General features: G+C 39.8%; 1 protein-coding gene across 4 annotated transcripts in view; it reads right to left on the bottom strand.

Annotated features, from left to right (window-relative positions):
- Positions 1–16,862, bottom strand: part of LOC126356979 (helicase domino-like) — a 379,868-nt gene that overhangs the window by 181,730 nt on the left and 181,276 nt on the right. For all 4 annotated transcript variants that reach the window (XM_050007413.1, XM_050007415.1, XM_050007414.1 and 1 more), the window contains 2 exons: positions 14,664–14,888; positions 8,002–8,226 (listed from right to left, as the gene is read on the bottom strand). In XM_050007413.1, the coding sequence (XP_049863370.1) occupies positions 8,002–8,226; positions 14,664–14,888 (450 nt within the window). The remainder of the gene's footprint in view (positions 1–8,001; positions 8,227–14,663; positions 14,889–16,862) is intronic.

The raw sequence follows: 16,862 nt of genomic DNA, 5'->3' as shown, positions 1-16,862 counted from the left end.
GAATGACCCAGCAGCAGAGCAGCTGTGGTTGTTTCAATAATCACTTTGTGAAGGCCAATCAAGGTTTCTGAGTACCACTGCACAATTACTGTTGTCCCATGCTGCAGGAAGTTGATAAGGAGGAGGGCCTTTCAGTCAAAGGAGTTGAGCATAATTTTCCTACACCTATGTGGATGAAACTGGATTTTTGGATGGTGGTGACTGAACATGCTTACATGATGACACCATGTCTCACCCCCAGCGACCACTTGTGACAGTAACACATTCCCTCTCTCAATAGAGCACTGCAGATATTAGAGTGTCCCCTTCAACATGCTTCCTGTACTGGTTGAAAACTGTGAGGTATCTGGCCCACACTCTGTATAGTTTTCATCTGTCTTTAATGATGGCACAAAGATTCCCAATTCTCACACTGACTTCTGTGGCAATGGTCGATTCTGTAACGTGCTGGTCTCGAATAATGAGGATTTCCACTTTCTGGACAAAGGCATCGGAAATGCAGTGTGGTGTTCCATACCATGCACCACTGGTTGACATCCATTTTACCCTAAACTGCTTGTGCTACACCTTGGACCTTGCAATGGACATGTACTGCTCTCTGTACACTTGTGCCACTGATGAACTTCTGTTCTCTACTCTCCATTCGCTTCAAGAAATGACTATATTCCTTTGCACCTCCTTTGGAGCCTCCATTTCTCTGTTTTCAACACGACTGAATATGGGGTCGGTCGATGTGTGCTTGCATTTGCTCTGTTGTCATGTAGGTGTGTGCCTGTGTCCCTCAACCAGCAATTTCGAGGCTTTATCAATCTCGCAGGGAGCACAATTCCTTCTTCTGGAGGCAATGACATTAGGATACTTCCAGTGATTTCCATTTTACAGCCTCTAGCTCATTTCTTTCTGAATGCACCTTGCAGATTATGTATGCCTGTTTAGTGTTCAAAATAGAGTCTTGTATTCTGTCGCAGAAGCCTTTAATGGGTTCCCAACGCACATCTGGCAGAAACTGGAAATCTTCAGATACCACGTTAAAAAAGTACCTTATCAAATATTGCCAGCTTGTGCGGAAGGGTCAAAGGCAGCAGTACGTTTCCGAGGAGCCACATCAGATTTGAGATTGAGACAGGCCTCAGACAAGGGGATGCTCTCTCATGTGCTCTGTTCTATGTCATCTTAGAGAAAGTAATAAGAGTGTAGGCAACACGAGTGGGCTGGAGTACAGATGGACGGTAAATTCAATTGTCTATCATATGCAGATGACATAGTACTACTAAGTGAATAAAAGCACGAGTTGAAAGGAATGTACCAGAAAATGGAGCATTATGCACAGTAGGTAGGGTTCAAAGTGAATCAAGACAAAACAGAGTTCGTGCAATTAGGAAGACGACAAGAGCAGGAAGAATTTCTTGAGATAGATGGCAAGAAGTTCAAGAGAGTACACAAGTTCAAATACTTGGGATATTGGTTTACCTCAGACAACAACATAAAAATGGACATCAAGGGAAGAACAGCAGTGGGAATGAAAGCACGCATTCCCTCAGCGAGACACTTGGCTGTAAATCGATCTCAGGAAATACTAAGATGAAAATCTACAACACAGTGATGTGCTCAGCAGTAATGTACAGACCAGAAACATGGAGCATGACTAAGCGAGAATAGAAAAACTATTAATATTTGAAAGAAGAGTCATGAGGAAGATAGGGGGACCAGTTTTAAATAACAGAGAATGGAGGAGGAGGAAAAACAAGGAAATCTACCTTCTGATGTGACAACCAACTATCCTACAGATGATACATAACAAAAGAATACAGTGGGTGGGCCATGTAACACATATGCCAGATGGAAGACAGGCGAAGAAGGCACTAGAGGGGAAACCAAACACCAGACGCTTCATTGAACGACCAAGGCAGAGCTGGATGGATGACCCAATGAAGGGCGTAGCACCCCTGGGGATTGAAGACAACTGGAGGAACCGGGCACTAAACAGGAAGGAATGGAGGCAGTTTGTGGAAGGAGCGCATGGTCTGCAGGGCCTGTGATCGCTAGATATCTATCTATCTATCAAATATTGCCTTAATTTATCGGGCTATTTTGATTTGGGAATATGGATCCTGATTAATAGTAATGTTCCTAATAACAAGTTTTAACTTCTATTAATAGACAGCTGATAGCGTTCTTGGTAATCAGTGAAATGACACAAATGCTTAATATGAAGTAACAGATAAAACAGCAGCTTGGTAGTATAAGAGAAAATAGCAGTGATTTTTTACAATGTGACTACTTTCCTCCTAATATACATATCCTCTTAATTTAATATGATAATGAAGAAGTGTTGTGTGCATTCCAAATGACAGAGGAAAGGCAACCACTCATCATTATAACTGAAGCATTCAGCCGACTTATAAAATACGTAAATTCTTGCACCACCTGCAAACCCCCCCCCCCCCCCCCCCCCACCTTCCAGCACGTGCGCGCACACATTGTTCCACTGCTGCAACATGGGCAAGCTGCAGAGTCAGGTCAGTTTAGCAGTTTAGTTGTGCACTTGTTCTTTTAGTCTCTTACTTCTGCTGAAAGACATTACATTAAATTTTAGTAACAGCTTCAATCTAGTTTAGGTTTCTGTTACTCTCTCAACTACTTAATGAGCTGTTACTTACACTCTTTCCTCAATAAAGTGTTCTAGGAGTAGCTACTCTAATTAACACTATATGTAGGTAGCGTTAGTTGTAACCAGCTGTCAGAGTACTTTGCAGAAGTAGCATGCAGTGGCTACTTCAGTCTGTTAATGAATAACTTCACTTGTCTATGTCCCTGAATGCTCTCCATAAGGGGTGACTGATGAAACATCTTTTGTGAATGAATCAATTAGTTTACAAAACCTAATGTCATTGCCTTCTTCTTCTTCTTCTTCTTCTTCTTCTGCTGCACATCACTAAAGGCTTTAAGACTGTTCCACACTATCCGATTACCATATATATCCGGTCATATGCTGACTTTTTTTCCAAAAATTGTTATTTGAAAAATATGGGTTGTTTTATATTTGCAGATTTAACTATTGCTGCTCAGGTCAATGATTTTATATCGTTTAATAGACTGATATAGAGGTCGTCTTACATTTATACAAATGAAGTTTGGCTATTGAGGTTTATCAAATTTATTTTGAAGAATTCCAAAGGGTAGGGCTTAGCAAACATACTTTCATTTGAATGGGTTTGAGAGTTCCCAATATGCCAAAGCACTTGATACAGTATTGACTTTGTTTGAACAAACAATGTGACATCTGACTTGCAGCACTAGGGCTTATGCAAGAAACTGTGAACTAGTCACTATAACAGTATAATGCTCTGCTTAAAAGTTCACAATTTTGTGAAACACAGGAGGAAACAGCATTAAATTCTGTCAACTTACAAACTTTTGCTGTATTTGAACAGGTTTGCAAAAAAAGTTCTCATGCATGCATGGATATCTTATATATACCATACATTTACGCTGCTTTTGAAATAAAGGTAATATTCAAAGGCAAAAATCTTGTCCTTCAAAAACCATTCTTTGATTCTGAACTCAAATCAATATTCTATTTGGTTATGAGAAACTGTAATGATTTAACAAGTGGGTTGAAAATGATAAATTCAGTCGCTGTTTGCGCATTATAATAAAACATCACCAGCTTTAGAGCAAGATGGTGACATTAAGGTGAAATGAGAAAGAAAATTAATCTAGAACTAACAAAATAAATCATATTAAATTGACTGTAATTGTTATCACAAGAACAAATTACAGCCGAAAAACCCTTTGTGGAGATAATATCAACAGAGACCAGTAGATCGCAGGACAAGCGAAAGTTCCAGAATTGCACTGAATCATGACTGCAATCTTTTATTTATGTATTAATTGCTGTAGTTATATATGACCTGTACTCTAGAAGATATTGCCGTCCATGTTTCACTTTTGCTCAAGCACAGAACTATGGATGGGTTGAAAGGGGGCAGTGACACCAGTTTGGCTGAGAACTACAATGACTGCAGATTGGGGAGTGGTGAGTAGCCAATACATTTCATCATGTTGTTAACCATGGGAAACTATATGGCATACTTTGGCTTTTTATGAACATCTGCCATGTTTAAACTGCAGTTTGTGCCGGAGTCTATTTGTACTAGGAATCGAAATGGACTTCAAAATTGGACAAATACTCAACAAAGCATACAGTTTTGCAGGAAAGGCTAAAAGTCTAGACCCTGGGACCAGTGGCGCAATTCAGTATTTCGCTCATCTATATTGTCAAAGCTCTCCGTGCTGTATGAAAGTTGGCTGCTGGTTCTACACAGCCAATGAACTGAAAATAGTCACACAGTGACTGAAATCGATCATTAAAATAAAGGATTTCAATATTTATCATCAATGCTGTCATTTCACTAAAATATATTGACAATAATACAGTCATGGTACACACAATTCGCAATAGAATTTGGCATCAATGAGAGAGCAGCGGGCAGACAGTATTTTTGGAAGGAACAGACATTGTAAAATTCCCACTGCAGTCTAGAAGCGAAATACGATGTGTGTGTTCTTATGTCCCACCGTAGCCACAGCCTCAGAAGGCGGAACATATTCTGAAGAAATAACAAAATATTTGTGGCAACGAAGATACAAGCTTTACAGATGTCCCTTTAGGATGACAACGATGATGGTTGAAAATAGTGATACTGCAGATGACAGGATAAGCATACAAAGAAGGCAGTAAATATAAAAATTAATGTAAACAATTTCTTTTTGTTTATTTTATTACTTACTGCATATTAAAATGTAAACAATGAATAAACGGCCTAATTTCAGAATAAATGTAATATTAACTTTTTAAGCAGATATCTCAAGTCAGTATAAGTTTGTAATTTTCATTAGCTGGAATATGTTAAAATTACGTGTTTCTCAAGGAGCACCTTAGAAAAAGGGGGTTGTTTTACACTCAAGTAAATACGGTACCTACCCACATCATCTTAGATTTTTCCTACATTTTATTCTACCTGCCAGTTTGTATACTAAAGCTACTTTAAGTCTTGGTTATCCATCCTCTGTATGATTTAATACTAGGTATTGCTGTATTTAATTATTCTACATTCAACTGGTTCTGCTTCTAACTCTTGTCACATGTTTCATTTCTTATGTGGCATGCTCTGGTGTAACATCTTGAGCTTATAAGTAGTTTAATTTACAGCCTGGTCTTATTTTTTGATGTGCAATGGATGGTGTCCAGTGTAATTCCAAATTCACCCATTTTTTGATCTAGTTCTTTGCTACTGTTTGTGCGAACCTGAGTGTCCAAACAGCTCGAAGATGAAAGCTTTTCACACCACAGAAATTTTTGTTGAGGCCATATCTTTATCATAGAAAACTAGCACTTTATAAAACTAACAATGAAAACAATCAATTTTGGCCAAAGTAATGTAATTCTGTACACAGTATAGAAGCTAAAGCAATTACCAAATTACAAAATTTTCACTGCATGACTCAAGGCCTAAACTTTGATTTTAATTTTGTGTACTACAAAACAAAAAATTTTCCTCCCAATACATGTAAATATCTTAGCGTCATGTAACTGACAGTATACAAACGATTTTTATAAAAATGTGACACTCCCACTCCACTAGCAAGAACATGACCATTCATTTAGTCTACGTCCATTTCAGTATATATATGCTTCCCATTTTCTGCTCCTTTTGTTATCCTGTGCCGTATTTTTCTGCTACCAGCTATCAGTATGTGATAACGAACTTTATGATTTTTTTAAACATATATCCGACAAAGTAGATTTATGAACAGACTACCGGTGTTTTATTGATCTATCAGGCTCAATTGAATTATTTATTCACGTTCATAAAATGGAAGCTCAGACTGTTTCTTTTTTGACAAGTTATATATGGCAATACGAATCATTCAGCTCTAAGTATATATTTGACAGGTTATATATGGCATTATGAATCATTCAACTCTTTTAAGTATACAGCCTGGTTTCCCTTCTATCACTCCAAAAATCCAATGAAGAAATATGCCCTGAGACAAACTTATGAAAGATTACTGAAAAAGAACTTGACCAACTTCCCAGAGAATTAATAGTTCAGTTAACATGTAATGCGTGGTACTGTCTCAAAATGTGTGTAATTAATTAATCTGTAACTACAAGGTGCAACATTAGGACATGAGTATCTAATGTTGTGTTTCAGTGTAATTAAAATAAAACCTGATGATAAATGCCACTGGTCTCACAAAACATGGTACGAATGAAGCCTGACTTGCACAAAATGGGCTATGAAACAGAATATATTATATGGCAAAATGGCAGTACTGCATTACATGTCATTACTAAAACACTCACTCAATCTTCACCCAGTGTTTTCTGGTGTGTTATGTGAGACTTGACAATCTGATTGTTCTAATTCAAGCCTACCACACTTTCCTCTCCTTGCTCGCTGTGCATGCTTATATCTTGGATCATCTCCAAGTTTGGAATGGCAAAGGCAGAGTTTTGGTGCCACAGTAAATAAATAAAAATAGGGCCATTTCAGTCTGCATGAAACAGGGCCTATCACTGCAACATGTTACGTAAGATTACTCTACAAAATTTGCCTACTCAATGACAGGCCTGTGCCATACCAAACTAATTTTGACAGACTTCACAATACAAACAAGCACATCGAGCAATTTTTTGACACCAAAACAAGCTCAACCTTTGTATCCACTTGGAAACGTACCAGGAAATAAGTAAAACACAGGAAATAGCAAGGAAAGAAAATTTAATTTATTTCCTTTCTTCACACTAATCTTTTACACTTTCTTCAATACAAGTGACAACATGTCACAATTATAGTTCTCATATGAAGCACATGTTTTTACCACATGGCACCATACTACTTCTCACAGTCCATTTGTACATTGCACGTATAAACACAATTACATAACATGACATCTTAAATATGAACTTGCAATCAGACCACAAACATGTTTCAAACAGGTTGTGCCATTTCATCGCAAACATGCAAATTGATTCACTGCCTGAAATTAAAATATAAAAAACTATATATGACTAAAAGAGCTCTGGAAATGTATGTACAAATTACAAAGAAACTATGTGTTACTTGCAAGATAGACTGAGCCACTAAGGCTCCAAGTCACACAGCTCTTGCCAAATTATTAAAGTGCCTCCAGGCAGCTTAAAATATATATCTTTTAATTTTTTATTGGAGTGTTGTATGTAACTCAGGTCACAGGACCATTTCCATCAACACTGTTTTCAGATCTGCGTGGAATACGCCCTTGTCTTATTCCTTTCCGAGACAGTACTGCATTTATAGATTCATTAGCTGTAAGTGCATTAAGACTAGTGGGGGCAGGCATATTTGAAGGCGTGGTTGAGGCACGCCGCGTCCTTATCACAAGATTTGGATTTGCATAGGGGGTAATTGGTGATGATGCACTGAGAGGCACATTTTGTCCACTATTTATCTGGCTATGTGCTGCAGGTGGCCTGCCAGGGCCCGAGTTACGGCCTCCACGAATAATGCTGTGTGGTCCAAAAGATGCTCTTTTCCTACCCCGTTTTGATGCAATACCATTCTGACCAGGAACACCACCTACAGGTTTAACTCCTGGTAAGATAGGACTCACATCTAAAGTCCAAAGATTAATGCTAACAGATCCCCTAGAACGAGTCCTAGGACTTTCATTATTTGAAACACGATGATTGTTGGCATACGATTTTGCAACATGTTTCACTTCCAGGTCAGAATTTTCACTACCTGAACCACTTGAACCGTCAGGGTCTGCAAATGAGGTTGTAGTCTCAGATCCCATTGTGACCTCACTTTCACTGTCTGTAGAATGGCTTGCACCACCTCGACTTCGCACGCGAGTCGTTTGACTAGACATACGACCCCCCCTACCCCTCCGCCCGCGCATTAAGCCACTGCCCCTGAATTTTGTTGTGTGAGAACTTGTGTTATTAACCTGGTTATGAGCAGCCACACGTGAAAATGTGAGTGGTTGTTCTTCTTCATCTTCACTAAGGTGTGCACATCGCTCTTCTTCCTCCTTCAATGCCTGGAGTCTTCCAAGTTCCCATTCCCGCTTTTGTTGTTCAATTTCTGCCTCAGCTGCTGCCAATTGCTCTGCTGACCATGCTGCTTCAGTCTCCTCAACAAATCTCATTGCATAGCGTTCCACAGGAGTAAGCTGAAAATTATTTATGAGTTACTTAAATATTGTTACAAATGTAATGAAATGTGTAAGAGAAAAACTAAATAGCTAACATAATTAAGCCCTGTTGTAACCTAATACATTAAGATAGCTTAAATTGGGCACTAGTTACATTATCACTATCATACATAAAGATTGGTTATTACTATTCAAAAATGCAATGATATAACAGTCATTCTCATTATAATGGAAAGAGTTATGGTGCTACTAACATTAGTTAACAATGTGACGAGGACAGTGTTTTCACAGAACGGTTAAACAAATGAAGCCTGATGAGAATAAAAGTAAGGGTAGCTGATTTCCTGAGAATCACAAAAGTTAAAGGAATATGTACTTTTTTTAATACTTATGATATTGTGTCACATTTTGGAAAAAATAAATACATAAAAATTAATTCATAATGTAACTTCTATCAATGTCACCGTGAGGATAGTGATACACCTTTGTTGCCCAACTGTCATAAATATAAATTTATTCATTCATTTTTCCGCTTCTCTTACCCTTTAATTTATTTTTATTACGAAGTAATCACTTTAACAGAAGCATTTTCAGGAAAGTACATGTGCCCAGATTAAGAATTTTAAACTAGAATACATGCACCTGAACTGAAAATGTTATCATTCTCATCATCAGTCCAGTCTTTTATCACTAACCGACTTTGCTTAGAAGAATCACATAATATTACATAAGAAACAGTATCATATAAGGTTTAAGTTAAATTTTGATATGGAATGAGCTGTGGACACAGTTAACACATGTATTACTATGAGGAAATTCATGAAACACACACAAAATTCAGACACTCTAACAGTGGAAAAAATTATATCATTCTCAATTAGAAACAAATAATTTGTTCCACCATATATATGGGTTTACAAGTAAATAAAGAGGAAGCTAACACATCACACATTACATATTACAGATTTGAGACGGTTACGACAAAGATTTTTGTTAGACCAATGGAAAGTCCAGATTGGAATATGAACAATATAATGAAAAGGATACGTTGCTACTTGCTGTAAAGACACATTAAATTGCAGACAGGCACAACAAATGGACTGTGACACATTGAGCTATTGGCCAAACCCTTCTTCAGAAAAGAAAAACAAACAAACAAACAAACAAACACACACACACACACACACACACACACACACACACACACACCTGCTACCACCGGCCATTGCGGCCAGAATGCAACTCTCGCACTGAACTCTCTGGAGTGGTGCTGGGAAGGGGAGGGATATCTGGGTATGGGTGGGGGAGAGACGAGTACTGTCTAGTGGAGCATACTGGGACTGGATGGCAGCATGACAAGGCTAGCAGGTGCAGCATCAGGAGGATGTGGGAGACTAAGGGGACGGGTGGTGGGGAGTGGGAAAAAAGAGGAACGGATATGGAGAAGAGACTAGTTGATGCTTTAGCAGAGAGTGAAACATGCCGAGGATGAGGAGACATTAATTGGGAGGAGGTGATAGGACAGAGGGGGTGGAAACTATAGGATGGAGGATGTGGTAACAGTAGGTTACTATAGGTCAAGGGTGAGATAATTACATGGTACCAGGAGGGGAGAATGTGTTGTAAGGATAACTCCCATCTGTGAAGTTCAGAAAGCTACTGGTGGAGGGGAGGATCTTGATAGCTCAGGTAGTGAAGCAGCCATTGAAACCAAGCCTGTTATGCTCAGCTGCATGCTGTGCCACAAGACGGCCACATTGCTCTTAGCCTCAGTTTGGCAGTGGCTGTTAATCCAGGTCGACAGCTAGAGCTGGGAGTCCTACCAGTATAAAAAGCTGTGCAATGATTGCAGCAGAGTAGGTATATGACATGGCTGTTTCCACACATGGCCCAGCCACTGATTGGGTACAATAAGCCTGTGTCAGGGATGGAACAGTAAGTGTGTGTGGTGGGTAGATTGCGCAGATCTCGCATCTGGGTCTTCCACAGGGATGATCCCTGAAGCAAGGTGTTGTGTACGAAACACTGCTTTAAGAGGGGTGGGAAGGATCTTGAGTAGGATGTTCCTCACATCAGGGCATAATAATAGATAATCAAAGCCCTGACAAACGAGTGGTTCAGCTGTTCTAGTCCAGGATGGAATGGGTGACAAAGGCAGTACTCATCTGTAGCTGGTTCTCGGGATGTTTGGGCAACTGTGGGTGTGTGGGGGTATGGCATGAAAAATCTATTTGCAGACTAGGTCTGGAGGTAGTGCCTGTCTGTGAAGGCTTTTATGAGACCTTCTGCATACCGGGCAAGGGCATTCTTGTCACTGCAGTTATGCCATCCTGGGGGGTAAACTGTATGGGAGGGACTGTTTGGGGAGAAGCACGGGCAGCTATCAAAATGGAAGTACTCTTGGTGGGTTTAATGTGGACACAGGTGTGGATGGAGGCATCGGAGAGGAGAAGCTTAATGTCCAGGAAGGTGGCATGCTGTTTTGAAGTAGATCAAGTGAAGCGGATGGGAGAGAAGTTGTTACAGTTGTGAAGGAATGACAATAGTATGTCTTGGTCCTACATCTAGATCATGAAGAAATCGTCAATGAACCTGACCCAGATGAGGTTTTTAGAGTTTCGGAAAAAGTCAGGACAGTGTATGACGAATGAGGTAGTAGGTTTGGAGCCTCAAGGACATTGAGAGAGGTTGTGTTCATGGTGTGGGTTCCTGTAGCCATGTCCTAGTTCATGAACCACGGGCAACATATGAGTGGCCAAGTAAGTGGTCCCGACAGTCGGGATACCAGCTACTTTGGAATAAGGCTGGGCATCTCGGACATATTCTGAGTCGTGGTCACCTTTGTGCTCATATGGCAAAGACTACCAAATCCACCGGTTAGTCCCTCAACTGTTAGGGGTAAAACTCAATGGGACTCGGGGCAAGTAAGGCTAGCAACCTGCTTCCCTGGTACTTTAAATATGATGCTGGCAACAATCAGAGCAAAATGCCTCTGACCTTTGGAGGTGACAGAGTTCCACCTTTAACTGACAAACCAGGGACTCCTAAGATACGACTAGGCAAACAAATGGTAATGAGATTGGGAGCTATTAATACCAATGGGGGCTACTCTGGGAAGAAGGTAGAGCTGGCAGAGGCTGCAAGTAAGATGGGGCTGGACGTTTTAGCTGTTAGTGACATTCGAGTAAGGGGTGAGAAAGAAGAGGAAGTGGGAGAATACAAGATCTACCTGTCAGGAGTCAAAGCAGGAATAGCACAATGGGGTGTAGAGCTTTACATCAGGAAAGAAATGGAACCCAGCGTAGTTGCTGAAAGGTATGTAAACGAACGACTGATGTGGGTAGATTTGACAGTGTCTAGCAAGAAAATTAGGATTGTGTCAGTATATTCGCATTGTGAAGGGACAGATCAAGATAAGATGGATAGTTTTTATGAGGCGCTTAGTGATGTAGTTGTTAGAGTAAAGCACAAGGACAGTGTTCTGCTCATGGGTGATTTTAATGCCAGGATTGGAAATTGAACAGAAGGGTATGAAAAGGTTATGGGTAAATTTGGAGAGAATATGGAGGCCAACAGGAATGGGAAACAACTCTTGGATTTCTGGGCCAGTATGGGCTTAGTAATCACAAACTCCTTTTTTAAACATAAGAACATTCACCGATATACTTGGGAAGGCAGGGGAACCAGATCTGTCATTGACTATATAATAATAGATCAGGAATTCAAGAAGGCTGTGAGGGATACACGTGTATTCAGGGGATTCTTTGATGACACTGATCATTACTTAATCTGCAGTAAAATTGGGATTGTGAGGCTGAAAATGCAGGAGGTCAGGTCCATATGTAGGAGGATAAGAGTGGAGAAACTTCAGGATAAGGAAATCAGGCACAAGTACATAACAGCGATCTCAGAAAGGTACCAGTTAGTTGAATGTAGTCAATTACAGTCATTGGAAAAGGAATGGACAAGGTACAGGGACACAGTAATAGAAGTGGCTAAAGAATGTCTTGGAACAGTAGTGTGTAAAAGTAGGATGAATCGAACAGCTTTGTGGAATGACACTGTCAAGGCAGCCTGTAAAGGGAAAAAGAAGGCCTACCAAAAATGGCTACATACTAGAACTCAGGTAGACAGAGAAAGTTACGTTGAAGAAAGAAACAAAGCCAAACAGATAATTGCAGCATCCAAGAAGAAATCTTGGGAAGACTTTGGAAACAGGTTGGAGACTATGGGTCAAGCTGCTGGAAAACTATTCTGGAGTGTAATTAGCAGTCTTCAAAAGGGAGGTAAGAAGGAAATGACAAGTATTATGGACAAGTCAGGAAAACTGCTGGTGAATCGTGTTGATGCCTTGGGCAGATGGAGAGAGTATTTTGAAGAGTTGCTCAATGTAGGTGAAAATATGATCAGCAATGTTTCAGATTTCAAGGTAGATGGGGTAGGAATGATGATGGAAACAGGATCACATTTGAGGAAGTGGAGAAAACGGTCAATAGATTGCAGTGCAATAAAGCAGCTGGGGTGGATGAAATTAAGTCGAAACTCATCAAATACAGTGGAATATCAGGTCTTAAATGGCTACACAGGATAATTGAAATGGCCTGAGAGTCGGGACAGGTTCCATCAGACTGGACAAAAGCAGCAATTACACCAATCTTTAAACATGGAAACAGAAAAGATTGTAACAACTACAGAGGTATCTCTTTAATCAGCGTTGTGGGTAAAATCTTCTCAGGTATTGTTGAAAGGAAAGTGCGAGTATTAGTTGAGGACCAATTGGATGAAAATCAGTGTGGGTTTAGGCCTCTTAGAGGTTGTCAGGACCAGATCTTTAGCTTACGACAAATAATGGAGAAGTGTTATGAATGGAACAGGGAATTGTATCTATGCTTTATAGATCTATAAAAGGCATATGACCGGGTTCCTAGGAGGAAGTTATTGTCTGTTCTACGAGGTTATGGAATAGGGGGCAAACGTTTGCAAGCAATTAAAGGTCTTTACATGGATAGTCAGGCAGCAGTTAGAGTTGACGGTAAATTGAGTTCATGGTTCAGAGTAGTTTCAGGGGTAAGACAAGACTGCAACCTGTCTCCACTGTTGTTCATATTATATATGGATCATATGTTGAAAACAATAGACTGGCTGGGTGAGATTAAGATATGTGAACACAAAATAAGCAGTCTTGCATATGTGGATGACTTAGTTGTGATAGCAGATTTGATTGAAAGTATGCAAAGTAATATTTCAGAGCTAGATCAGAAATGTAAGGACTATGGTATGAAGATTAGCATATCCAAAATGAAAGTAATGTCAGTGGGAAAGAAACAAACGGATTGAGTGCCAAATAGGAGGAACAAAGTTAGAACAGGTGGACGGTTTCAAGTACTTAGGATGGATATTCTCACAGGATGGCAACATAGTGAAAGAACTGGAAGCGAGGTGTAGCAAAGCTAATGCAGTGAGTGCTCAGCTACGATCTACTCTCTTTTCAAGAAGGAAGTCAGTACCAAGATTAAGTTATCTGTGCACCGTTCAGTCTTTCAACCAACTTTGTTGTATGGGAGTAAAACCTGGGTGGATTCAGGTTACCTTATCAACAAGGTTGAGGTTATGGATATGAAAGTAGCTAGGATGGTTGCAGGTACTAGTAGATGGGGACAATGGCAGGAGGGTGTCCACAATGAGGAAATCAAAGAAAAACTGGGAATGAACTCTATAGATGTAGCAGTCAGGGCGAACAGGCTTAGACGGTGGGGTCATGTTACACGCATGGGAGAAACAAGGTTACCCAAGAGACTCATGGGTTCAGCAGTAGAGGGTAGGAGGAGTCAGGGCAGACCAAGGAGAAGGTACCTGGACTCGGTTAAGAATGATTTTGAAGTAATAGGTTTAACATTAGAAGAGGCACCAATGTTAGGAGATCATGGAGGAATTTTATAAGGGGGCTATGCTCCAGACTGAACGCCGAAAGGCATAATCAGTCTTAAATGATGATGATGATGATGATGATGATGATGATGTGTTCAATAGTGGCCAAGACCATGGGCATGAGGCATGTTGGCGTAAATAGAAGTGATGTCAATAATGATGAGGGATCCAGGAGGTACAAGTGTGGAGATGATGGAGAGTAAGAGGAGGAAGCAGTTGGTATCTCTGATGTGGAAGGCTAGATTTTGGGCAACTGGTTGTAGGTATTGGTCAATGAGGGCTGACATTCATTCAGTCAGGGCACAATAACAAACTGCAATGGGGCATCCAGGATTCTTAGGTTTAAAGGTTTAAGGTGGATGTGCAGAGTGTTGTGCGGGTGAGGAAGAAAATGAATTCAGGGCAGACAGTCTGGGAATTTCCTATTTTACTGCAAGTATGTGGCATCCAATGTATAAAATGGAGTACAAAAAGTAGCAAGTATGAAAGTCCAGAAACGCTGTGAACCTTTCTGGTTGCACATTTACCTGTTGTTCTAACTGTCTGACTTCTTGTTCTGCCTTGCTAATTTCCTGTTCTCCTGAAGCTGCATTTCCTTCTGCTTCCTCTAGTGGAATAGACTCATCAAATTCTGCAAGATCAGCAGCTGCCTCAGCTGTGGCAGTTCTTGCAGCAAGGACATCAGATTCATCTTCTGCAGCAGCCAAAGCTGATTCTAGGGCACCTAAAGCAGCCTTTTCTTCAGTGGGTGCCTGTAAAAGAAAGAACATACCTGTAATGAGCATTTATGTTAAAATATATTTATAAAAAATGCTAAGTTATGGATAAAATATAGACAACAGTGTTAGGAAATACAGTACATGAAGTAGATAAATAGTCACTGTGAGTGTCTGACAAATGATGCAAGTCTGAGGCTGAACTACACCCATCACCTTCTTGTTCACATGTCTATGGGTGACCCGATGTTGTTTTTACGGCGGAATCTCCCAAAAACATTTTTGAAGGGACCACAGATTTTGAAGGTCATAAGTAGGAAAAAGTACTACTGAAAATTACCTCATTTGGAGATGATTTGATTTTGTTGGTGGTAATTCAGAATTATGGGTACCAAATTTTGGGATTTGGCAATATGCAATCTTTTAATGCCACACTGCCTGACATGCAATCTAAATAAATTATAATTCAAAATGTGCCTTTTCAAGAACATTCTCAGAATATAACACCCATAAACTCTCAAAATTACACATTAGTATGCAAGAAGCAAAAATTTGTTAAATAAGGTGAAATTGGCTAAATAAAATATGCCGGACATGTAATTTTTTGAGTTCTAGAGGGGCACCACACACTCGGTAAATTTGAAGAATGGAATCATTATGGATGTGTAGGAAGTGGCAAAGATTCTGGTTCATCCTCATTTTCACTTTCTTCATGTATCTCTGCCATTTGTTGTGTAAGACTTCATTGACTGCCATGAAGTATCAGATGGCAACACCTTCGTCACTGTCAACAAATGCAGCGATGCTAAGGTACTGTGTGTTTCCTTCCTTCCCCATTTTTACAGCCATTGTTCAACTGCAATTACTTCTTTTTCTGGTGTGATGTCTTCCATCAAGAAGCAAAAATTTTTTAAATACGGTGAAATTGGCTAAATAAAATATGCCGGACATGTAATTTTTTGAGTTCTAGAGGGGCACCACACACTCGGTAAATTTGAAGAATGGAATCATTATGGATGTGTAGGAAGTGGCAAAGATTCTGGTTCATCCTCATTTTCACTTTCTTCATGTATCTCTGCCATTTGTTGTGTAAGACTTCATTGACTGCCATGAAGTATCAGATGGCAACACCTTCGTCACTGTCAACAAATGCAGCGATGCTAAGGTACTGTGTGTTTCCTTCCTTCCCCATTTTTACAGCCATTGTTCAACTGCAATTACTTCTTTTTCTGGTGTGATGTCTTCCATCAAGAAGCAAAAATTTTTTAAATAAGGTGAAATTGGCTAAATAAAATATGCCGGACATGTAATTTTTTGAGTTCTAGAGGGGCACCACACACTCGGTAAATTTGAAGAATGGAATCATTATGGATGTGTAGGAAGTGGCAAAGATTCTGGTTCATCCTCATTTTCACTTTCTTCATGTATCTCTGCCATTTGTTGTGTAAGACTTCATTGACTGCCATGAAGTATCAGATGGCAACACCTTCGTCACTGTCAACAAATGCAGCGATGCTAAGGTACTGTGTGTTTCCTTCCTTCCCCATTTTTACAGCCATTGTTCAACTGCAATTACTTCTTTTTCTTGTGTGATGTCTTCCATAAGTACCATCCGATGAAAGCAGCCCCTTCTTCAAGCAGTTTCAGATTTTATGCACGGAATTCCACGCACTTCTTACAAAATTTACAGCATCTAATATTGTTATCTTTCTCACTGCAGTACAAAGACAGTCCAGCATGTTCCTGTATTTTTTTCAGGCAATGTATACTGCCTTGGTTGAGTGGCTGCATGTGGCTTATACAGATGGGAAGAAAAATTTATATTACACTGATACGAGTGTCTTTGGGGATATAATTCACACCTACCAATAAACAAAATTTCCATTTCTAGCATCCAAACTTGCACACAAATATTGTCTTACACAACAAATATTGTTGTCGTTACCCATGTTTTCAAATTAGATGTATACTTACATAGAAATGTCTGCACATTTTTAAGCCTTGTGGACA

This window comes from Schistocerca gregaria, chromosome 1 (genome assembly GCF_023897955.1).
Source record: "Schistocerca gregaria isolate iqSchGreg1 chromosome 1, iqSchGreg1.2, whole genome shotgun sequence".
Lineage (NCBI taxonomy): Eukaryota > Metazoa > Arthropoda > Insecta > Orthoptera > Acrididae > Schistocerca > Schistocerca gregaria.
The sequence above is the reverse complement of the archived record's forward strand: the minus strand, read 5'-3'. Positions and strand labels throughout refer to the sequence as shown.